General features: G+C 44.2%; 1 protein-coding gene across 2 annotated transcripts in view; it reads right to left on the bottom strand.

The window, feature by feature from the left end:
• Positions 1–24,953, bottom strand: part of ANO2 (anoctamin 2) — a 178,184-nt gene that overhangs the window by 27,704 nt on the left and 125,527 nt on the right. For both annotated transcript variants that reach the window (XM_087967719.1, XM_026679288.2), the window contains 5 exons: positions 22,723–22,797; positions 17,207–17,408; positions 11,746–11,857; positions 5,323–5,380; positions 2,563–2,663 (listed from right to left, as the gene is read on the bottom strand). In XM_087967719.1, the coding sequence (XP_087823845.1) occupies positions 2,563–2,663; positions 5,323–5,380; positions 11,746–11,857; positions 17,207–17,408; positions 22,723–22,797 (548 nt within the window). The remainder of the gene's footprint in view (positions 1–2,562; positions 2,664–5,322; positions 5,381–11,745; positions 11,858–17,206; positions 17,409–22,722; positions 22,798–24,953) is intronic.

The following is a 24,953-nucleotide window of genomic DNA, read 5'->3' as shown; positions in this document are numbered from 1 at the left end:
TAAAGGAGGAGCAAAAGGGGAGGGGGCTTTTGCAGGAAACAACTTGCTTGTTTTGGTCGTGTGTTTGTCCCAGCATTGTGGGTTTTCTCAGGTCTCCCTGCCAAGAGTGAGTGTGGAACTGTTCACTGGGCAGCATTCCAGGATTGCTATCAGTCGGAGATAATTAGTCCACCTTTGCGTGAATGTGTGCCAAGCCATTGGCTGACTGTGAATAAACTAATTCACAGTATTGTAAATGAAGAGGTTTTTGCCGGGACTTCGAATTGACTGAGTGCTTTTGGGTGAGGCCTAGGACAGAACCGTATTTAGGATAGCAATTGCAATAGCACTCAGATTTATATACAGCTTCATAGGGCTTTACAGCCCTCTCTAAGCGGTTTACAACGTCAGCCTATTGCCCCCAACAATCTGGGTCCTCATTTTACCCACCTCAGCAGGGTGGAAGGCTGAGTCAATCTTGAGCCTGGTGGGATTCGAACTGCCAAATTGCAGGCAGCCGGCAGTCAGCAGAAGTAGCCTGCAGTACCGCAGTCTCACCACTATGCCACCATGGCACCCTGCAAACCATGGTTGTAGCATTGCCGGGTATAGTGGGAGTATCATTTGCAACCTTCCTAGGAGCTTCTAAGTCAAATCAGATTCGTGTTGTAGTTCACGGCAGCCAATGCAGATGGCAGCAGAATTGGACAGTGAGGAAGAAAGGGGACCAGTCCGGGAGTCTGGAGAGGACTTGGACGAGGGTCCTGTGTGCGATGCAGGGATGGGACCAGGATCATCTGGGAGTAGGGTGTTGCCTTTGGAGCCTTTGGAGTCTGGCAGCAGTGAGGCAGAGGACCCAGGGGAGCCTGTTCCCAGTGTGTGCGTGCGCAGAGCTGCTAGAAGGCGAGAGCGGCTGAAGCAGAAGGGACAACTTGGGAGTAAGGCTGGGAGGTGACTGCCCCTCTCATAAGGGATAAAAGTCAGACCTCAATGACGAACTCTTTGCAGGAAGCAAAGTAATTCAATAGATTCCAAGTCCTTCGAAGCTCTGCGTACTCTGGTTGTTTTTTTCTGATACTTTGGGTGGGTTCTGTTCTAATTACTTTGGAGACTTCTGTTTTTGGCAGCATTCCCCAGCACTGACAAGCATGGGCTTATCTTGGGGAACTGTTTATAATTAGTTCTGCTGGAAATGAAAGTAATTCTCAGTGTTGCATTAAAATAGGTTTTGCTGTTCAAACAAGCTCGTGTTTCGTTATGTTTGACGAAGCCTGGGCCAGAACAAATTCGCTTAACCACCATATAATTCACTTGTTAAATCGAGGACTATCTGTATCATTGAGGGCAGCCAATGGTCCAGGCCTCCGAACCCACAAAAAGGGCAATGGCAATAGCACTTGAACTTATACTGGTAGTCCTCGACTTACGACCACAATTGAGCCCAAAATTTCTGTTTGTTAAGGGAGTTTTGACCCATTTTAGCGCATTTCTTTCCACAGTCATTGAGTGAATCACTGCAGTGGATAAGTCAGTAACCTGGTTGTTAAGTGAATCTGGCTTCCCCATCGACTTTGCTTGTCAGAAGGTCGTAAAAGGCAATCATATATAACCCTGGGACACAGCAACGGTCATAAGTGTGAACCGGTAGCCAAGCATCTGAATTTTCATCCCACGACCATGGGGATGCTTCAAAGATCGTAACTGAAAAACGGCCGTAAATCACTTTTTTTCAGTGCCATTGTAACTTTGAATGGTCACTAAGTGAACCATTGTAAGTTGAGGACTACCTGTATACCATTTCATAGTGCTTTACAGCCCTCTCAAAGTGGTTTACAGAGTCAGCCTCTTGCCCCCAACAATCTGGGTCCTCATTTTATCGACCCTGGAAGGATGGAAGGTTGAGTCAACCTTGAGCCAGTGAGAATCAAATTCCTGGCAGTGGGCAGAGTCAGCCTGCAATACTGCATTCTAACCACTGCACCACCAGGAAGGAGAATGAGAAAGGAAGGAAGGAAGGAAGGAAGGAAAATATTTAGGGTTATATACCACTTTACAGAGCTTTACAGCCCTCTCTAAGCAGTTTACAGACTCAGCCTATTGCCCCCAACAATCTGGGTCCTCATTTTACCCACCTCGGAAGGATGGAAGGCTGAGTCAACCTTGAGCCAGTGAGAATTGAACTGCTGGCAATGGGCAGAGTCAGCCTGTAATACTGCATTCTAACCACTGTGCCACCAGGAAGAAGAATGAGAAAGGGAAGAAGGAGGGAAGGAAGGAAGGAAGGAAGGAAAATAACATTTAGACTTTTAGACTGCTTCACAGTGCTCTGCAGCCCTCTCTAAGTGGTTTACAGAATCAGCCTCTTGTCCCCAACAATCTGGGTCATCATTTTACCGACCTCGGAAGGATGGAAGGCTGAGTCAACCTTGAGCCAGGCAGGATTGAACTCTAGGTGGTGGGCAGAGTTTGCCTGCAATACTGCATTCTAACCATTGTGCCACCAGGCCCACCCACACTGCATGCTAATGTTTCCAGTCTTGTGGCACAGAAAAAAGAGAGAGAGAGAGCAGCTGAAATACTTACGGGACGCCTATTTCAAATATATTATTCTGAATCAGCTGTTTCCCCAACATGATGATGCTGAGCTGGATGCAAAGTTCCATCAAGCATCCCCCAGGGGCACACTGCAATGGGCAAGAAACACACAGGGAGACATGAGAATCAGACACAACAATCTCCTGGCAGTGTATATGCAACACCTAAGTCTAACTAAAAGCATCACAATCCCAAACTAACCAAAAGGTGCTTTTTCAAGAGGCAGCTGGGCTTTCTGGGTTTTTTTTCTTTGAAGACATTTCGCTTCTCATCCGAGAAGCTTCTTCAGTTCTGACTGGATGGTGGGGAATGGAAGGATTTATACTCCTTGCAGGCAGCTGGTCATTTGCGTTCTTTTTGGAGAGTTGTTGAGGCCGCCTGGAGGTTTATTTGTGTTTCCCGAGTGGTGCAAATGGGTGTGGAGCTTTCTTGGAACTGCTGAAAGGACTGTGTCATGCCCCTGTTGGAGTCTGACTCCGAGGGAAAGGAGGAACAGCCGACAGGGAGTGGGAGTGTGGCTCTGGATGTTGTGGAGGAAACTGGGGAAGGGCACAGGCTGGATGGGCATTCAGAAGAAGACCCAGGCCCATCCCCTCTTCATCCTAGGGCACACAGGGAGGAGAGGATAAGGGAGAAACGTGATTGGCGTGGTCTCCGGGGGAGGAAGGGGCCCTGATCCCCTTCATGGGCTGCAGTTTTGAGGGTTGTTTAAAAGGACAAACTGCCCATGGCCCAGTGCTGGAAGCAAAGTGTGAAATAATTCTAGTCTTTCAGTTCTTATCTGAGTTTTGGCATCCTTCCCAGTGAGTGTATTCCGATATCTGTGGACATCTTCAAGCCCTTATCCTGCCTTGTAATCGCTTCAGTGTGGTTTGTGTTGTTCTTTCTATTTATAATTTATATGTATTTTGAGTTTGAATGGAATTTCTTCCTTTTCACAACTGTTTGTGGAGGAGTTTTTTCCCCCAGTCAATGATAATTGGAGCTCTGAAGCCAAGTTGAAGGGACTTCACCTGTTTTTGTGACTTTGTTGCTTTTGTATCCCACCCTGGGTCATCACAGGACTGTGTTGTAGTCTGGAGATGGAAGATGTCATATCCCTCCCCCTTTGTGGAGAGAGGGCTCCAATTTTGACATAGATTGGCCTCTTTGACCCCTCTTTCAAACCTGCAGATGGACTTCTGAATCTTGTCCTGGTGGGTTTGTTCTCCTGTGTTGTGCCATGCGTTTTGTTTCCCCAAATGTACAGCTCTGCATGTGGCTCACTGCAATGTACTGCACATACCACATTGCTCAGTGCGTGTCTGGGTGTGGACACCAAAACCCCAGTCAGAGCTGAAGAAGCTTCTTGGATGAGAAGCGAAATGTCTTCAAAGAAAAACAAGAAAGTCCAGTTGCCTCTTGGAAAAAAAGCACTTTTGCGTTTGATATAGATGACCTTTTGACCCCTCTTTCAAACCAGTGGTCCTCTCTGTAGAAAATGTGGTCCTTGTTGTCTTCAATAGAGCGGCCTTTGTCTTTTAAATTCAGATGGACAGCTGAATCTAATCCTGATGGTTTTGTTCTCCTGTGTTGTGCCATGTTGTGGCTATGTGGTACCTAGCCTGGTGCTTTAACCACTACTACCAAGTGCCTCTCATGATCCCCATAATTATGCTTAATAGGGTTGGGGAAAACAGATGAGATACAATTCAAGTCATGCATTATGCTGGGTATTTTTCATGTTTCTATAGCGTTTTTCTTGCTGAAATAGTTCTAGAGAAGCCAGAAATGACTGGAAAGACTAGAAAAGAAGAAGAAGAAAAAAAGACCAATTTGGGGGGGGTTTGAGTCAATTGTCAATCAATTTCAGTGAGTATTTTAATTTAATTTAATTTTAATTCCGATGATGTTTCTGACATTACGCTGGTCACATAATGCTAACCACAAGGTTTGGAAATTATAACCTCAGGGATCGCAGCAGTGCCATGAAAGTTCAGATAGATTTTAACAAAAAAAATGTTCAGCGTAGAAGATTAGTCCTTGATGTATGACCACAACTGAGCCCAACATTTATGTTGCTAAACAGGACAGTTCATAAGTGAGTATTGCCTTATTTTACGACCTTTCCTGCCACAGTTGTTAAGTGAATCACTGAAGATGTTAAGTTACTAACACGGTTGTTAAGGGTATCCGGCTTTCCCCATTGACTTTGCTCATCAGAAGCCTGCAAAAGGGGATCACATTAACCCTGGGACGCTGCAACCGTCATAAAAATGAGTCAGTTGCCAAAGCATCTGAATTTTGATCAAGTGAAGATAGGGGGGGGGTACTGCATGTGAAAAATGATTTTAAGTAGTGGTGGTATTCAAATTTTTTTACTACCGGTTCTGTGGGCGTGGCTTGATGGACATGGCATGGCTTGGTGGGCGTGGCAGGGGAAGGATACTGCCAAATCTCCATTCCCTCCCCACCCCACTAACCTGCTTTCCAGCTCCATTCTCCTCTGCAGGGCAACCAAAAAAGACCCAGCCAATCAGCTGGGACTCAATGGGAGGCGGAGAATAGATGAGGGTGGGGCCAGTCAGAGGTGGTATTGGCCGGTTCTCTGAACTACTCAAAATTTCCGCTACCGGTTCTCTAGAACTGGTCAGAACTGGATGAATAACCACCTCTGGTTTTGAGTCACTTTGTTCAGTGCCGTTGCAAACTTCGAATGGACACTAAATGAACAGCTGTAAGTCAAGGACTACCTGTATGGGCAATTACCTCTTCCATTCGGTAACCAGCAAACATGTAGACATACTGCCCAGGGCGCCCCACAAACCTGAGGACAAACAGATATACGAGAGAAATCAGTAACAGAAAAATACACCCGTGATTATATACTTCTATAAAAGAAAAGTGGTTTTTTAAAAAACATAAACGCATAGTATAAATCCTTCCATTCTCCACCATCCTGCCAGAGCTGAAGAAGCTTCTTGGATGAGAAGTGAAATGACTTCAAAGAAAAAACCGAGAAAGTCCAGTTACCTCCTGAAAAAGCGCCTTTGGGATAACCATGACCTGGATGACGGAGAATCTCTACAAACTTTTAGCCATACAATTTGAGATGAACACCCTTGCAATGGTGTGGGAGTAGGAATGGATTTCCAGAGGGGAAAAAAACTGCAGACTACAGGAACCAGGAGCCCCACTCAGGTGACCCTGAGGACACAGATAAACCTCCAAGTGGCCTCAACGACCGTCTAAAAGGATGCAAATGACCAGCTGTCTGCAAGGAATAATAAATCCTTCCTTTCCCCACTATCCTGCCAGAGCTGAAGAAGCTTCTTGGATGAGAAGTGAAATGTCTTCAAAGAAAAAACAAAACCCAGAAAGTCCAGTTGCCTCCTGAAAAAAAGAACCTGTGGGACAACCATGACCAGGATAACTGAGAATCTCCATAGACATGTTTTTAAAAAACAGTGGGCCAAGTCTTTCTGTTTATCCCAGCAGCTATTTCCATTAGGGGAGGCAGCCTGCTGCAAACCCTCAATTTTTTGCAAGCAAGCAAACTTTGTGGGGAAACAGGGACATCTGCAGGTAGAAACCCCTGGGGAAAATTTTTGGGAACAGTGATGTAAGATTCTAGGCTTTTTTTTACAGGTGCATCCATCACTTCCCAGGATCCCCTGCAGCCTCCTGTCTGGTTTTTCTGACCGTGATTCTGCCAAAATCCTGTTGCTCCTTTACTGGGCAAATTGAAGAGGATGATTTTAACAGGTTTTTCAAAGAAGGAAAACCTAGAATGGTTTGGAAGCCTGATTTAAGCACAGCGTTTCTGGCAAGGAAAGGAAACTCCTCATCCTCCAAAGCAGATGTCCACCCTGGAAAATATCTTCATTAACGACTTAGATGAGGGAATAGAAGGGAAACTTACCAAATTTGCAGATGATACTAAGCTGGCAGGAATAGCTAACACCCAAGAAGACAGGCTCAAGATCCAGATGGATCTTGACAGACTAGAACACTGGGCCCTATCTAACAAAATGAAATTCAATATAGAGAAAAGTAAAGTCCTGCACTTAGGCAAGAAAAACCAAAAGTACACATATAGACTGGGTGAAACCAGGCTCAATAGCAGTAACTGTGAGAGGGATCTCGGAGTCTTAGTGGACAACCAGCTAATTATGAGCCAGCAGTGTGCAGCAGCTGCCAAAAAAAGCTAATGCAATCCTAAATTGTATTAACAGAGGGATACAATCAAGATCAAGGGAAGAACTAATACCACTCTATAAAGCCTCAGTAAGACCACATCTAGAGTACTGCATCCAGTTTTGGTCACCATGCTATAAAAAAGATTTTGAGACTCTAGAAAAAGTACAGAGAAGAGCAACCAGGATGATTAGGGGACTGGAGGCTAAAACATACAACGAACGGTTGCAGGAACTGGGCTTGGCTAGTCTAGTAAAGAGAAGGACCAGGGGAGATAGCAGTCTTCCAATATTTGAGGGGCTGCCCCAGAGAGGAAGGGGTCAAGCGATTTTCTAAAGCTCCAGTAGGCCAGACAAGGAATAATGGATGGAAACTGAACAAGGAGAGATTTAACCTGGAAATAAGGAGAAACTTTCTGACAGTGAGAACAATCAACCAATGGAACAGAAGTTGCCCTTGGAAGTTGTGGGAGCTTCATCACTTGAGACCTTTAAGAAGAGACTGGGCTGCCATTTGTCAGAAATGGTGTAGGGTCTCCCGCTTGGGCGGGGGGTTGGACTAGATGGCCTACAAGGTCTCTTCCAACTGTGATTATCTGTTATCTGAAAACTAAAGCCCAGGTGTAGCTCTGCAGCTCAGACTTTCAATGGGGCTGCCCATAAAAATAAAATAAAAAATAAAAATAAAGGAGAATTTGTGGATGGCCACGTGCCCACTTGGTGACATTTTCAGACCTCCCAAGATATCTGGCATGGAAAACAAAGGCAGTCCGCTTTCTGCTTGGCACGAAAACCCCATGCACATTTCATGTCCTTAAGGAAGACGATGCCAGGAATTCGGCGGATGGAAAGAGAAAGGTTTCTCTGATTCTCCCGGCGGGCTAGGATGGATCCAAGAAACACCCTCCACACACACACTAAACAGCACATGCCTGGGGGTGAACTGCAGTTCCTCCAAGTGTGTGATTCTTCCCTTTTTTCTTCCCCAGCCTCCTCTCCCTCCCCCCCCGGACACTTTGGGAAAGAAAGATCAGGATATGCAAAGATCTGTTTGATGGACAAAACTTTTGCAATTTGGTTTTTTTTTCCCCCTTGGGTCCAGTTGGGTCCGATTCACAGACCATCTCTGCAAGTTTTTTGGCGAGGTTTTTCCCGAAGGGATGTGCCATTGCCACCTTCCTAGGGCTGAGAGAAGGGGACTGGCCCAAGGCCTTACCCAGTGGCCCCCAACCTTTTGGGCACCAGGGACTGGTTCCTTGGAGAGAGATTTTTCCACTGACCGGAAGGGGGTGTGGTTTCGTGTACAGCCTGCATCCCACGGATGCAGAGGTGGTATTCAGCCACCCGTTTAGTGGCCTGTTGAAACTCAAAGGTGCTTTTTTAGGAGGCAACTGGACTTTCCTTTTGTTTTTCTGTTGAAGACGTTTCACTTCTCATCCAAGAAGCTTCTTCAGCTATGGCAGGATGGTGGGGAATGGAAGGATTTATATTCCTTGCAGATAGATGGTCATTTGCATACTTTTAGAGAGTCAATGAGGCCACTTGGAGGTGTATCTGTGTCCTCAGGGTCACCTGAGTGGTGCTCCTGGTTCCTGTAGTCTGCAATTTTTTTCCTCTGGAAATCCATTCCTACTCCCACACCATTCCAAGGGTGTTCATCCCAAATTGTATAGCTAAAAGTCTGAAGAGATTCTCAGTCACTCAGTTTCATGGTTGTCTCAAAGGTGCTTTTTTCAGATGGTAACTGGACTTCCTAGTTTTTTCTTTGAAGAAGTTTTGCTTCTCATCCAAGAAGCTTCTTCAGCTCTGGCATAATAGTGGGGAATGGAAGGATTTATATTCCTTTATGTATTTATATATATTATATATATATATATTATACACTGCTCAAAAATAAAATAAAGGGAACACAAAAATAAGACATCCTAGATCTGAATGAATGAAATATTCTCATTAAATACTTTGTTCATTACATAGTTGAATGTGCTGACAACAAAATCACACAAAAATTATCAATGGAAATCAAATTTAGCAACCCATGGAGGTCTGGATTTGGAGTTACACTCAAAATTAAAGTGGAAAAAAACACTACAGGCTGATCCAACTTTGATGTAATGTCCTTAAAACAAGTCAAAATGAGGCTCAGTAGTGTGTGTGGCCTCCACGTGCCTGTATGACCTCCCTACAACGCCTGGGCATGTTCCTGATGAGGTGGCGGATGGTCTCCTGAGGGATCTCCTCCCACACCTGGACTAAAGCATCCCCCAACTCCTGGACAGTCTGTGGTCCAACGTGCCATTGGTGGATGGAGCGAGACATGATGTCCCAGATGTGCTCAATTGGATTCAGGTCTGGGGAACGGGCGGGCCAGTCCATGGCATCAATGCCTTCATCTTGCAGGAACTGCTGACACACTCCAGCCACATGAAGTCTAGCATTGTCGTGTATTAAGAGGAACCCAGGGCCAAACACACCAGCATATGGTCTCAGAAGGGGTCTGAGGATCTCATCTTGGTACCTAATGGCAGTCAGGCTACCTCTGGTGAGCACATGGAGGGCTGTGCGGCCCCCTAAAGAAATGCCACCCCACACCATTACTGACCCACTGCCAAACCGGTCATGCTGGAGGATGTTGCAGGCAGCAGAACGTTCTCCATGGCGTCTCCAGACCCTGTCACGTCTATCACACGTGTTCAGTGTGAACCTGCTTTCATCTGTGAAGAGCACAGGGCACCAGTAGCGAATTTTCTAATCTTGGTGTTCTCTGGCAAATGCCAAACGTCCTGCACAGTGTTGGGCTGTAAGCACAACCCCCACCTGTGGATGTCGAGCCCTCATACCAACCTCATGGAGTCTGTTTCTGACCATTTGAGCAGCCACATGCACATTTGTGGCCCGCTGGAGGTCATTTTGCAGGGCTCTGGCAGTGCTCCTTCTGTCCCTCCTTGCACAAAGGCAGAGATAGCGGTCCTGATGCTGGGTTTTTGCCCTCCTACGGCCTCCTCCACGTCTCCTGATGTACTGGCCTATCTCCTGGTAGCACCTCCATGCTCTGGACACTACGCTGACAGACACAGCAAACCTTCTTGCCACAGCTCGCATTGATGTGCCATCCTGGATGAGCTGCACTACCTGAGCCACTTGTGTGGGTTGTAGACTCCGTCTCATGCTACCACTAGAGTGAAAGCACCACCAGCATTCAAAAGTGACCAAACCATCAGCCAGAAAGCATAGGAACTGAGATGTGGTCTGTGGTCACCACCTGCAGAACCACTCCTTTATTGGGGATGTCTTGCTAACTGCCTATTCTTTCCACCTGTTTTCTATTCTATTTGCACAACAGCATGTGAAATTGATTGTCAATCAGTGTTGCTACCTAAGTAGACAGCTGGATTTCACAAAAGTGTGATTGACTTGGAGTTACATTGTGTTGTTTAAGTGTTCCCTTTATTTTTTTGAGCAGTGTATATATATTTATATTCCTTTATATTCCTATATTCCTTCATTTATATATTTATACTCCTTTATATTTCTATATTCCTTCCTTTTAGAGGGAAGGATGCAAATGGCCAGCTGTCTGCAAGGTATATAAATCCTTACATTCCCAGCTATTCTGTCAGAGCTGAAGAAGCTTCTTGGATGAGAAGCAAAACATCTTCAAAAGAAAAAAACAGAAAGTCCAGCTGCCTCTTGAAAAGCACCTTTGGGACAACCATGACCTGTCCTGGATGACTGAGAATCTCCACAGACTTTTGGCCTGGTGAAAGTTACAATGGCACAGGAAAAAAAGGTGATGTATGGCTGGTTTTTCACACTTAGAATTGTGACAACTCCCTACAGTCATGGGATAAAAAAAATCAGGTGCCTGTAATTATGACAGCTGCCTGTCAGATCATCACTCTTTATAACTTTCCCAGCTAGCTCCTGACAAGCAACATCAATGGTGGAATCCAGATTCTTTTAATATCCACACGCATCACTTAACAACTGCAGTGATTTGCTTAACAACTGTGGGGAAAAAGGTCTTAAAATTGAGCAACGCTCACTTAACAACTGTCTTTGCTTAGTGGAAATTTTGGGCTCGTTTGTGGTCGTAAGCCTAGGACTACCGGTACTATAAATGCAGTTAAAACCTACAACCCCATGAGTAGGGGTGGGATTCAAATTTCCTAACAACCGGTTCTGTGGGCATGGCCTAATTTGTGGGTTGGCTTGGCAGTCATGTGACTGGCTGGGCGTGGCTTGTATGTAAATATCAAATATTTATGTAAATATTGAATTTTTTTATAAAAGAAAGAGCAGCTTTTTCCCAAAACCAGGCAAAGCAGGCAGGCAGATTGAGTTGCTCCCAGAATCACAGATTCACTCAGAGATCTACCATTCTGCAATCTATTGCCTGAGTCTGTCATATATATAATTTGCTTACAAGCAAATTCACAAAATTAACTCACAACATACCATGTATGTAAATAATGAATTTTTTATAAAAAAGAGCAACTTTTACCCAAAATCAGGCAAAGCAGACAGACAGAGTGAATTGCTCACAGAATCACAGATTCACTCAGAGATCTACCATTCTGCAATTTGCTACCTGAGTCTGCACTGAAAAATAGAAGCTTCAGTCCTAAGGAAGGTTAAGCTCTGCTTTTAGATTAGCTAGAAAGCAAGAAATCCAATGATTTAAATCTAAATCTCCCAGTACAGCAAAACAACTGATGGTCGGGGGGGAAAAAGGAAAAATTGCAGGCAAGTGCTCATGCAAGGTAAGGAGTGAGTGGGCAGGGTGGGGCGGGGTGGGGCGGGGCCAGCCAGTGGAGCAATTTGCCGGTTCTCTGAACTGCGCAGAATCATAACAACCGGTTCTATAGAACCAGACTGACCAGGTAGAATCCCACCCCTGCCCATGAGCATCACATAGTAAAACTATCACAACAATAACAAGCCAAACTGGGGCCATGTATTAAAACCAAATGCTATTAAATCTGATCCAACTTACCTTCCCTTAAAAAATGCCACGTAAAAAATGGGCGCGTAGGAATTTACAAATTTCAGCAGGAAAGCCTTCAGAATTAACCTCTCCTCAAATGTTTTTTCTGTTTTGGGAACCTCTGCCATGAAGAAAACATGAAGGAAAGAAAACTTGTTAAGCGTTACTCATGCCAGTGATACAAACAAAGCAATGATAGTTTTGCAGTTTCCAGGAAAATACAGAGTCTGGATTTCGAAAAGTCATACTCTGACTCAGTCAAGCTATATACTGTCATTCAAAGAATCCTAATTTCATTTTATTCTGGAAAAGAAAAGATTTTGCAGGGAATGAAGGTGTCTCGATACCAGCCTCCAACAAGACATGGCATGTGCTTTTACAAGCTATACAAGATTAATTGCTGGCTTCACACTTAGTTTGCACAAACTAAACACTTATTTTTTATTTTATTTTATTATTTTATTTTATTATTTTATTTTGTTTTCATTTTATTTTATTATATTTGTTTTTATTTTATTTTATTTGTTTTTTATTTTACTATTTCCCACCTTTATTACTGTATAAGTCAAGGTGGCAAACATAAAGAATGAAAAGAGGGCTGTGAAAATATCTACAGACCCCTCACATCCTGGACATAAACTGTTGGAACTCCTTCCCTCAAAACGACGTTATAGAACACTGCACACCAGAACAACTACACACAAGGACAGTTTTTCCCGAACGCCATCACTCTGCTAAACGAATAATTCCCTCAACACTGTACAACTATTTACAAAGTCTGGAATACTTTTACTATTAATCTTCTCATCACTCCTTATCACCCATCCCCTTCCACTTGTGACTGTATGGCTGTAACTTTGTTGCTTGTAACCTTACCATTTATATTGATTATTTCCTAATATGATTTGATTGCTTATTGTACCCTATGACTTTTATTAAGTGTTGTACCTTATGATTTTTGACTCTTGACAAATGAATTCTTTATGTATACTGAGAGTATTTACACCAAGACAAATGCCTTGTGTGTCCGATCACACTTGGCCAAAAAAGAATTCTAGTCTAGTCTATTCCATTCTATTCTCCTTCTTATTTTCCCCCAATAACAACCCTGTGGGTTGAGTTGGGCTGTGAGAGAGTGACTTCCCCAAAGTCATCTAGATGGCTTGCAGGCCTAAGGCAGGACTTGAACTCACAGTCTCCTGATTTCTAGCCTAGCACCTTAACCACTAGACCAAACGGGCACACATGATTCTGTATGTACGACATTGGAAAACCCAGAAAATCCTCAGGACCTCTGTGGCCCTAGGACTAAGTGGTGGTACCTAAATTCATCTTATGTGAGTTGTGTCTGTTTCTCTGCTCCTCCCCACCTGCCCCCAATTTCAGACAGGGATGCTTCTGTTTCCAAGTCAAACATCTTTCCTAGTTCTTCAGCTCCATGACAACCTTCAACAAAGACATAATTGCTCCTTCTCAGTTGAGGGCCCTGCTCCACCTATGTTCATGGGATCACGTTTGTTTTTTGGCCTTACTCTGAAGAAAATATTGGATAATCATTGGTCCAGGATGGCATAACTAAGGACTTCTGTTTAGAGAGGGAGTTGGACTAGAAGACCGCCAAAGTCCCTTCCAGCTCTATGATTCTATGACCCACGTTTCCAGAGTGAGAATTCCTTTCATTCATTAGTGGAAGTATGAGAAGAAACAATGAAGAGAAGAAAAGAAGGAGAATATATGGCAAGAGAGATGCCTGGTGCATTGGGGAATACTCATAAGGGTGAAGTAGCTTATATCAGCCTTCCTCCTCCCTTTCATTGGTTGGACCAGAAGAGATTGGGAGAAGTCCAACATCTACCCCAGCTCTTCTTCAGCTCCACAACAACCTCCAACAAAGACATGGTTGCTCCTTCTCAGTTGAGGGCCCTGCTCTACCCATGTTCTTGGGGCATGATTCCATGAGTCTAAGATTCCATGATTCTATGGTTCTAAGATTCCATGATTCCATAGTTCTATGATTCTATGGTTCTGTGATTCTATGGTTCTATGATTCCATGATTCTATGATTCCATGATTCCATGGTTCTATGATTCTATGGTTCTATGTTTCCAAGATTCTAAGGTTCTATGGTTCTATGATTCCATGGTTCTATGGTCCTATAATTCCATGATTCCATGGTTCTATGGTTCTATGACCCAGGTTTTTAGAGTGAGAATTCCATTAGTGGAAGAATGAGAAGGAACAATGAAGAGAAGAAAAGAATGAGAATATATGGCAGAAGGGATGCCTGGTGCATTGAGGAACATTTATAAGGACACCTTGGGATGAAGCAGCTTAGATCAGCCTCTCTCCTCTTTTTTATGGTTGGACCAGAGAAGATTGGGAGAAGTTGAAGTGATTCCTTCCTTTTTGTTCTGTCTAAAACTAATCACCAAGATCTAGTCCTATAAGGGGATCTACATGAGCAGAAGCACATTGTTGCAATCTGCTTCTTGGGAAAACCAAAAAAAAAAAAAACACTAGCAATTTTATTTTCATGCTTATTAAAGCATGATTGAGAAATGTTCTCATAATTTTCTTCCCAAAGCATTCCAAATGTGTACACAAATGATAGGTTTTTAAAGAAATAATTTAACAGACCGTTGCAATAGCCTTTAATTTACGTGTTAGCCACAAATATTTAATAATAAGTTAAACCCCACTCTCGACATTATTTTTTTCAAGAATTTTCATGCTGTGGGTGTCTGAAACAGGGTAGGGAAGGGCTGCATCTCCCCTTCAGCTGAAGTAAAATGTAATTATTATTATTTTTTTAAAGAGACTGATTTCATTAAAAAAACACTATGGAGTATAAATTACTCTATTTAAAACTTCCCCTTTACAGAATCCATGGATTAAAATTTACAAAATTATAGAAGCATCTTAATAAAGAAGAATTATTAGTTTTTCTTGTGTAAGGTACAATTAATTCATCTTTAGTGTCAGATGAAGGTCTTCTGTTAATTTACTGACTTGTATTTGCTCATTTTGCTGCTCTCTTTCTCTCTCACAGTCACAAATATCTTCACTAAAGGCACTATTCCCAGCAGTCTGCTGGAAGGTGTTCTGACCGAGCTCCACAAACATGACACACCCTTTGACGTGAACTCAAGAGATTCCTTTAATTAGGAATGCCTGCAGCCCTGGCAAAATGTTTCTCTCACAGGCTAACAAGTCCGTCTGGCTGGAAGATGAATAATTGTTTGCCACACCTATTCATCTCTTCCCCCTGCCTTTTATCCCCAGAGCTAGGGTGGAACCTCACTAGTAGCAATGGCTTTTCTGTCCCAAGGACCAGCCTATAGATTTCCACTGCTCTCCTCTCCTCTGCCTTCTGTGCAGCCATGCGTCAGGTACTGGACCCAACTGTTCCTCCTCTTCCTCATCAGCCACCTCCAGACCTGGCTCTTCTGTCCCAAGGACCGGCCCATAGATTTCCACTGCTCTCCTCTCCTCTGCCTTCTGTGCAGCCGTGCGTCAGGTACTGGACCCAGCTGTTCCTCTTCTTCCACATCAGCCACCTCCAGACCTGGGGGCTGTTGAGTCTCCATCTGAGGGCTGACAGACAACCCAGGCTTCACCTCTATCTATCTCTCTGCCAACTCCATTCCCTCTTCCCCCTCGGAGCTCCCAGGCTGCACTGATGCTGACCCTGACTCCCACGCCTCTTCCTCCTCCTCTGATTCAGCTGCTGGAGGGGCCAATGGTGGACAGGCCACAACAGTAGGATCCTGATTGATGAGAAGCTATGTGACCACGTGCTGAACAAGGGACATTCCATGGGAACATGACATCCTCAAGATCCCCAGGGAGCAACTTTTCCTTCTTTTCCCACACCTTAGAAAAGAAGTACCCGAACAAACTCAAAATAGATTTCAAGCAAGCAAGGAAAAGACCAAAGCAAAGAGAAGAGGAAGAAGGCACAAAGAGAGAGAAAATTAGCTGGCAAAAATGGAAGGCAGAAGGCGATGCAGCAGCAAAGGCCCGGATGTGAAGGGACAAAAGATGGGTTTTGCCACTGTAGGAGAACGTGTGGCAGAACCTGGGGACTGTATTGAAAAGAAGAACCAGCCTAGCATCCCTACATAGCCACAAGTGGACCAAGTCCAACTTCCCTTGAATTTTATTGACCCTTATCAAACTCTAAGCAGGTGCTCAGGTTAGTTGAGAAGATTCCTGTGCATGAGTAGCAATTACTGACAGTCACTCATGCCCTAGTCATTTCCCGTTTTGATTATTGCAATGCGCTCTACATGGGCTGCCCTTGAAGAGCATCCGGACACTCCAGTTGGTGCAAAATGCAGCGGCCCGCATGGTTTTGTGCAGACCCCGGTGTTCACATGTTTCGCCTCTCCTGTAGGAGCTGCATTGGTTGCCGATTTGCTTCCAGGTGCAATTCAAGGTGCTGGTTGTCCCCTTTAAAGCCCTTCATAGATTGGGACTGGGTTATCTGAGGGAATGTCTCTTGCCGGTCACATCTACCTGACCCATCAGAGCAGGGAGGCAGGGAATGCTGCGGGTCCCATCCCTGAGCGAGATAAACCTGGTGGGACTCAGAAGAAGGGCCTTCTCTGTGGTGGCTCCCTCTCTCTGGAACATCATTCCCCTCAGAGATTAGAATGGCCCCCTCTCTAATACTCTTCCGGAAGGCACTGAAGACCTGGTTCTGGCAGCGGGCCTGAGGAACCCAGAGCGGGATGGAGCCCATCAAATGGCTCATGTGATCTGCTGTCATCGGGGTGGGGGATGGGAGTTGTTCTATTGTACTTTATTAATTTATTTGATTCTTTTTGTTACTTTTTATTTTATTTTTATTTTTTATTTTTTGTTTTAAATATGGTTTCCATGTGTAAGCCACCTCGAGTCACCATGGGCGAATAGGTGGCAATATAAATTAAATCAATCAATCAATCAATCAATTTAATTGGACCTTCATGTATGGACCTGGTCTTTCCCCCAGACAGTTACTGGTATATGTCAGGACTGAGGACCACTCAACTTTGGCAACAAGATTGGGGAAGAAGAGTTCAATGGAGGCCATCCTGAACCCTTTTGGTTGCCCAAGCATTTCTATTTTAAAAACTTAGTTGTCCCAAAGGTGTTCTTTTCAAGAGGCAACTGGACTTTCTGGTTTTTCTTTGAAGACATTTTGCTTCTCATCCAAGAAGCTTCTTCAGCTCAGAAAAGAAGACGCTTCTTGGATGGGAAGCGAAAGGTCTTCAAAGAAAAACCAGAAAGTCCAGTTGCCTCTTGAAAAAAACACCTTTGGGACAACCATGACCTGGAAGACTGAGAATCTCCATAGATGCTCAAGAACTTAGTAAGTGCAAATGGGTGCACCAATAAGATCAGGTAAAAAAGAACATCTTGGAAGGAAAACATTTGCTTATGATAAGTTGCTTATGCCCAGAAAAAAAAAAAAAAAAAGCATTACCCATTTCGGTCAATTTTTTGGCAACAACTCCGTAAATCTCATCTAGGATTAGAATCACCACGAGGTTTATGATGACTGCTGTCGCTGTCACGGTGACTCTCACGTTGGACTTGGATGACCCATTGGTGCTCATGGAGAGTGCGGCCGCTAAGGTTATCCGGTATGCAATCACACCAAAGACTATGGAAAAAGTCAGTGAAATCTGGAAAAAAAGAGGAAATATTAATAGAATGATGTATGTACTATATAGATGTTCTTATGGAGCTCAGTGATCAGGGCTGAATAATGATGGGGTTAAAGAAAGAGGAAAAACATTATTCCTGGAAGATTCCATGATCAATTCGGCAGCTTCTTATATTCTTCAGCAATAGAAAATGCTCTTGCTTGTGTTAGGGTGCCTTGTAAGTAGACTATAGAAAGGTGCCTCTTTATTAGCTAGCTAATTACAATTTTCTGCTTGCTACCATAATATTCATAGGGCACAGACCTTCACTCAAAATCTTCTGCATCTGTAACTTTTCCTTTGTTTTCCATTTGACCAAATCCATTGTCCATTTGTTTTGCTCCAGAAGCAGAGACTCTATTGGTAATATTCCTACTACAGAGCTTATCCATTTTCCTAAACAACAGCAATGGCACTTACTTACATACCATCCCATAGTGCTTTACAGCACTCTCTGGGCAGTTTACAACGTCAGTCTATTGCCCCCAACAATCTGAGTCCTCATTTTACCAACTTCGGAAGGATGGAAGGCTGAGTCAACCTTGAGTCAGTCAGGATCGAACTCCTGGAAGTGGGCAGAGTTAGCCTGTAATACTGTATTCTAATCACCGCACCACCAGGAAGGAGAATGAGAAAGGGAATAAAAGAGGAAGGAAGGAAGGAAGGAAGGAAGGAAGGAAGGAAGGAAGGAAGGAAGGAAGGAAGGAAGGAAGGAAGGAAGGAAGGAAGGCTGGCTGGCTGAGTCAACTTTGAGCCAATCAGGATTGAACTCCTGGCAGTGGCAGAGTTAGCAATACTGCATTCTAACCACTGCACCACCAGGGAGGATAATATAAAGGGAATAAAAGAAGAAGGGAGGGAGGGAGGAACGCTGAGCCAATCTTGAGCCAATCAGGATCGAACTCCTGGCAGTGAACAGAGTTAACCTGCAAATACTGCATTCTAACCACAACTCCTAAACAAACAGGGTTATCCTTCTGAATATGGATATAACAAATATTTGCCCATTGGATAGAGTGAAAACCTGAAGCCTAGTTGGGTAGCTATTAAACAAGGATTTTTAAAGGTTGATTAGCAGGGCAAAAATTATTACATTGAGCAACTCCTCCCAAAGGGTTACACCAGATCATATTTATTATGATAACCAATTTATCTCAGACAGACCCCCTTTTTTGATGTTACTAAGTGACAAATAGATAACCCCATATGTGGGCAGAAAGAAGTGGTGGGGTGGCCTAGAGGTGGAGGCTCTATCAGAAGGCTGTGACTTCGATCCTAGGTAGAGGCAGATATTTCTCTCTCTGGGCACACTGAGAATATATCTGCTGAACAAAACTCCACATTGGTGACAGGAAGGGCATCCGGCCATGATTTTTATTGACTGTTTCTTAGTATAATTTGATTGGTTATTGTACCCTATGACTATCATTAAGTGTTGTATCTTATGATTCTCGACTCTTGATGAATGTATTTTTTCTTTTATGTACACTGAGAGCATTTGCACCAAGACAAATTCCTTGTGTGTCCAATCACACTTGGCCAATAAAAGAATTCTATTCTATCCTATTCTAAACACTCTGCTAGCTCCATTCAGTTGCTCAGACTCCACCCCACAAGGGATTATGGAGTGGTTAAATGATGATGATACATGGGCGGAGCGAAGAAGCAACTCGCAAAATAAAAGCAGAAGATCCAGCACCACCCAGCTCCATCCTCCATGGAGATAATGCTCCATGTCTCAGTAGAGAATACAAAGGCGCAATCTAACTTTGGCACAACCTGTTTAGATGGACGGAACATCTCACAAAGTAACAGCAATAGTAACCACAACAAAATTGTGATTTCTGCACCCCCCCAAAAAAGAAACTCCCTCCACAATTAGGATCCCACCCAACTAGCTTAAATGATCTTCTTGCTTTCTACTGCTGAGAGATCCACCCTGGCTGGTTAAGGTTTGTTTAAGAGGCTGTGGCTTTTACTGTGCACAATCTTGAGGCTACTAATGGCTGTCCAGGTGATTTAAAGGTATATATTCAAACACCTGAAAGTGAAAAGAACAGATTGTTTTCTTTGGATTAATGGTAATATAATCAATCAGCCAGAAGCCTACCCTCTTAGCCTTGCCATAATATTTGGGCCGAAGCCGAAGCTGAAGGGAACTGTTTATGTTCACACCAGGACATTTTATGTGAGAATATAATTTATGGCTCTTGCTCCTCTATTGGTCAAAAGGTAAAGTCCCATAACTTCAGCAAGTCTCCTGCTTATTCAACGCAGGTGATGAGGTGACACAAGAAAAATAAATCTGGAGCCTTTATTATTTTTTTAAAGCCCTGCTTAAAAGGATCCCATATGTGGCTTTCAGGGGGACGTCCATCATTTTTATTCTCGGGAATTGCCAACTCAGGTAAGGTGAAGTGGAACAAAAAGGCACTTCTAAAGAGAGGGTGTGTGCATGCTTGCTTGCCAAGAGGGGAAAAAAAGAGTGACCAAGGGTTGAAACCAGCTTGGAAAAGACAATGGTCTCAACTTGCAGAGAAAAGCTCTTCTGTTAGACCAGGGGTGTCAAACTCAAGGCTTACAGGCCGAATCCAGCCCATGGGGTGGTTAGATCTGGTCCACGGGCCACTCTGGAAACAGCAAAGGACTGGCCTGAGGTGCCTCACATAGCTCACCCAATCTCTGTTTTGGCTGACAGAGGGTTGCAGGAGACCATCGCAACTGAAAACGGAGCTCGCAGTGGCTGCACACAGTCCTCCCGAGCTCTGTTTTGGCTGGCAGAGGGTTGCAGGAGGTTGTTGCAGCTGAAAACAGAGCTCACGGGGGCTGCATGCAGCCCTCCCGAGATCCATTTTGGCTGGCAGAGGGTTGCAGGAGGCAGACGCAGCTGAAAACGGAGCTTGGGAGCCTGTTTTCGCTGGCAGAGTGCTCGGGCCCCCACAGGCGTCTCCCAACATGAGTGACATTGAGCTGGCCACACCCACCCCGAAGAGAAACACAATCCTGGTGTGGCCCTCAATGAAGTCGAGTTTGACATCCCTCTTTTAGACCAGGAGTAAAGCTGAGCCTTTGTGTGGCTGGCCTTGTCTGACCTTTGTTTTTTGATCATACCTATCTACTTTTAATAAGAGCTTCTAGAAATAATTTGGGGATGCTTGGAATTCAGTAAAGACCCCCCATTCCTGGGAGGGACATAGAGGAAGACCAAAGGGCACCATGTTTGCAGACAGGATGTTAGGGAAAGCAGCTAGGAAAGATTGTGCAGAGTATGAGGCCATGAGAGTGGAAAGGCCTGCTCCATTATCAGTAGTTGGCAGGGTTATTTGCAGCCTCTCCCTGGCTGTATCTCCCCATCCTGTCAGGTATGCTCCACATCCTGCCCACCAGGGAGTGTCCTCTGGTGGATCTAGGAAGAGAGGGCTTTCTCGTTGGTGACCTTGCCCTATGGAACATTATTGCCTCAGAGACTAGACTTGTCCTAACCCCGCTGGTCTTTCATAAGGCCTTGAAGACCTTCTTTTAACAGAATGTTGGAAGGGACCTTGGAGGTCTTCTAGTCCAACCCCTTGCTCTGCAGGAAACCCTGTACCATTTCAGACAAATGGTTGTCCAATCTCTTCTTAAAAGCTTCCATTGTTGGAGCATCCACAACTTCTGGAGGCAAGTTGTTCCACTGATTAATTGTTCTCACTGTCAGGAAATTTCTCCCTTGTTCCAGGTTGCTTCTCTCCTTGATTTGATTCTATCCACGGCTTCTTTTCCTGCTTTCAGGTGCTTTGGAGAGTAGCTTGATTGCCTCTTCTTTGTGGCAATCCCTAAGACAATGATCTTCAAACTTGGCAAGTTCAAGACTTGTGGACTTCAACTCCCAGAATTCCTGAGTTATCATGATTGGAGGAGGAATTCTGGGAGTTGAAGTCCACAAGTCTTAAAGCTGTCAAGTTTGAAGGCTCCTCCCAAGACAAGGATCTTCAAACCTGGCAGTGTAATTTGGACTTCAACCCCAGAATTCCTGAGCTACCATGATTGGAGGAGGAATTGGGAGTTGAAGTCCACAAGTCTTAAAGCTGTTAAGTTTCAAGACCCCTGCCCTAAGATATTGGAACATTGCTATTATGTCTTGTTTTCTTACTGAGCCTCGGGCTCCAGGTGAATGGTTGAGCACATATCCCAGTTGTGTTAATTGTTGTGTTGGTTGGTCTTTTATCTTGGCTACCGTACATGTTATTTATTTGCTATAATGTTTCTATCTTGTTTTCAATCATTGTTAGCCACTAAGAGTCCCGTATCTGAGATGGGAGGTCACATAAATAAAACCGTTCAATCAATCCGTCTGTCAGTCAACCAATCAGTCAATCAAAAGTCTACATTAGACTTGGCAGGAGAAAAGTCATCTCCAGTGCTTTGAGAAGGTCAATTTTGCACAATTGAGGGGAAGATCCTCCATTCATCGCTGTCAAACTCTGGACCAGTTTGCCAGTTTGACCGCTGCCCACTTTGCAGGAAAGGATGCTAACAAGAACTCTTGAAGGATGTAACATATGGTAGAATAGAATAGAATAGAATGGAATGGAATGGAATGGAATGGAATGGAATGGATGATTTTCCCATCCCCCCTCTTCTTTGTGGCAGTCCCTCAAATACTGGAATACCGCTATCATGTCCCCACTAGTCCTTATTTTCACTTTTCTAAATTAGACAAACCCAAATCCTGCAACTGTTCTTCATATGTTTTAGTCTCCAGGCCTTTGATCATCTGAGTTGCTCTTCTTTGAACTTTTTCCAAAGTCTCAACAACTTTTTGGTAGTATAGTGACCACAAAAGAAGCAGCAACGGCCCACTATGTACAAGGAAGCCATTGCACAAAATTCATGTCCATTGTGTAATGATCTCACAGTTTTCATGACATGCCTCCTCCCTTCTCCTCGCCCCCCCCCTCCCCTCCCCCAACATTCTTGGGACTGGCTGCCAGGAACCATCTCATCTAAGACACCCAGGAAGCCATTATCACCAGCTGACATGAAGAACTTAACATGGGCATTACTGGCCCATTCCAAATACTTCAATCTATCAGTCATGTTTTATTGATCAAATGTCAGACTCTGCACCAGAGATTAAGTCATACTTTGGATTTGGCTGACAGGGGCAGGAAGGAATGCCAAAGTAATCTATCTCTCTGAGAGGGGTGTTTCAGGCGGAAGATTTATGTGGGAAAAGACAGTTGAAGGAAACTTGAAGGTGTCAGTGCAAGTTTTCTATAAACCTCAAGGAAAAGAAGACAAAGAGAGTTACCATAAACAAGATGGAAGCACAGTTCACTAAGTAGCCAGGTGTGCGGTCTCTCCAGGTGAGTTTTTCCTCTTCCTCCTGGAACAAGATAGAAGGTTGAAAATGGAAGCTGCAAAACTATACTGTGTTAAATAAGCAAAAAGACACTTAGGTAATAATCAATAACATAATAATAAAAAAGCAAAGGCAGGCTTAATAGTAATAGGCATTTTGGGAACAATCCCAAAACTGGAGCACCACTTGAACACCATTGGCATTGACACATTCCCCATCAGTCAATTGCAGAAGGCAGCTTTGCTTGGAACAACTCACATCCTGTGACGATATCTGTAACACCATCAAACATCCATCTCTGTCTATCCCAGGAAGGGACTCAATAGGTCAACAAAAGTGTCAAATCCAGTTTAAACATCTGGCTGACTTTGTGATGAATCATAATACTTAAATAATAATTAATCAAGGAACATCCAAGGGCACTCCCAGCAAAAATGACAGGAAAAGCCACTAGTATGTAAAAATAAGAGCAAACCCCACTTCTTTCAAGCACTGATGTTATTAACTAGTTTGGTAATGAAATGTCTGCAAGAAAGCCACCAAGCTCAGAAGTCCCAAGGAGCTCACAGTTCAACCCTGAGCTACAAATAATTTCTTCTATTGGTAATAATTCAGCTTTATTAAACAAGACAGCAATAATTCAGTCCAAAGCAGCATCAATCAAAAGTTATTTTGGGGCATTTCTATCATTACAGGATTCTCCCAAAACTCCATCTGCTATCAATAATCCATAGATTTCAATCCAGAAGTCATGCTTTTTGGGTCATAGGTTTCCCATAGAACACTTCAAAATAATAACAATAAAAAAACCAAACAGCAAAGGGTATACCGTCTCTGCCAAGATCTATCGGGGAGGGAAGCATTCTCCTTCAGAAAGAAATTGGAGGCAGAATGTGGATATATCACGATACATCAATTCTTCCAATACCTTGCCTCTGCTTAATTGTGTGGCTTAACCATATCCAACATTTGCTGGATAGTAGCTAGCAGGAGAGGGGATTAATATGCCCCAAAGCATATTAAAAGGAAGGGTGCTTTGATGACATGGTCAAAATACCCAATACTGCATTTGAAGATTGATGCTTTGATCTACAGTTGGCAGAATAGCAATAGAAATAGCACTTATATACCACTTCACAGTGCTTTCCAGCCCTCTCTAAGTGGTTTACGGAGTCAGCCTATCGCCCCCAACAATCTGGGTCCTCATTTTACTGACCTCAGAAGGATGGGAGGCTGAGTCAACTTTGAGCCAGTCAGAATCGAACTCCTGGCAGTGAACTGGAATAGCCTGCAATACCTCATTCTAACCACTGCACCACCACGGCTCCATGGGCTCAGAAGAGCCCATGTTATTCAATATACATGCTTCCCTCTACATGCCTTTTATCTCAACATTGCACGCAGACCACCATTATGGCAACGGGACAAACTCAACATCTCTTAAAGTTGCCACGTTTGAGAAAGCATGGATTAAGAGCCTGGGAGCCAGGAACATGGAGTTCATATTTATGGATTCCCACATTGTTAAACAAGATGTTATCGGCTCCAGTTAGGAGGAACCAAAATTTCTGAGCATCGTCTTCTGGTGACAATAGCAGTAATTGCCATTCTGGGTTGGACATGATTGGTGACCTTCCCCTCCACTAGCCTCACCCCATTTTCAAGCCCTGCTCCCTGCCTCTAACCTGCTCCAGCCCCTGCTCCCCACCTCTAACCTCACCCTATTTTATAATCATTCTCCTAATCATCAAGAACAACACCTCTACATTAGGCCAAAGCAGGGGTGGTATTCTACCGGTTTGGACTGGTTCTATAGATCCGGTTGTTATGATTCTGCGCAGTTCGAAGAACCAGCAAATCGTGCTTCTCACTGGCCCGACCCCTCTCTGCCTGCCCCTCTCCTCCCCGCCCAGTCAGTCCTTATCATGCATGCACGACATCACACACATGCCCGGCATAGCTGACTGCATTCTCCCATGCCCAGTCACTCCTTGAGGTATTTCTTTTTTTCCTCTTCCTGACAATCAGCTGTTCCGATGATCAGCTGTGCCGGGATCCCCCTCACTGTCTTACTGCTTCACCCAGGATGCTTCCTCGAGGCCCAGGAGGCAAAAAGGGACATGCGGGGGTTGGGGTGCTGCACACCCACCCCATGCTCCGTTTTTTGCTTTCCTGGGCCC

Source organism: Notechis scutatus, chromosome 6, assembly GCF_049901735.1.
Source record: "Notechis scutatus isolate UNSWTSFEM ecotype Mainland chromosome 6, rNotScu1.2, whole genome shotgun sequence".
Lineage (NCBI taxonomy): Eukaryota > Metazoa > Chordata > Lepidosauria > Squamata > Elapidae > Notechis > Notechis scutatus.
This window is presented reverse-complemented; position numbering and strand designations above follow the sequence as displayed.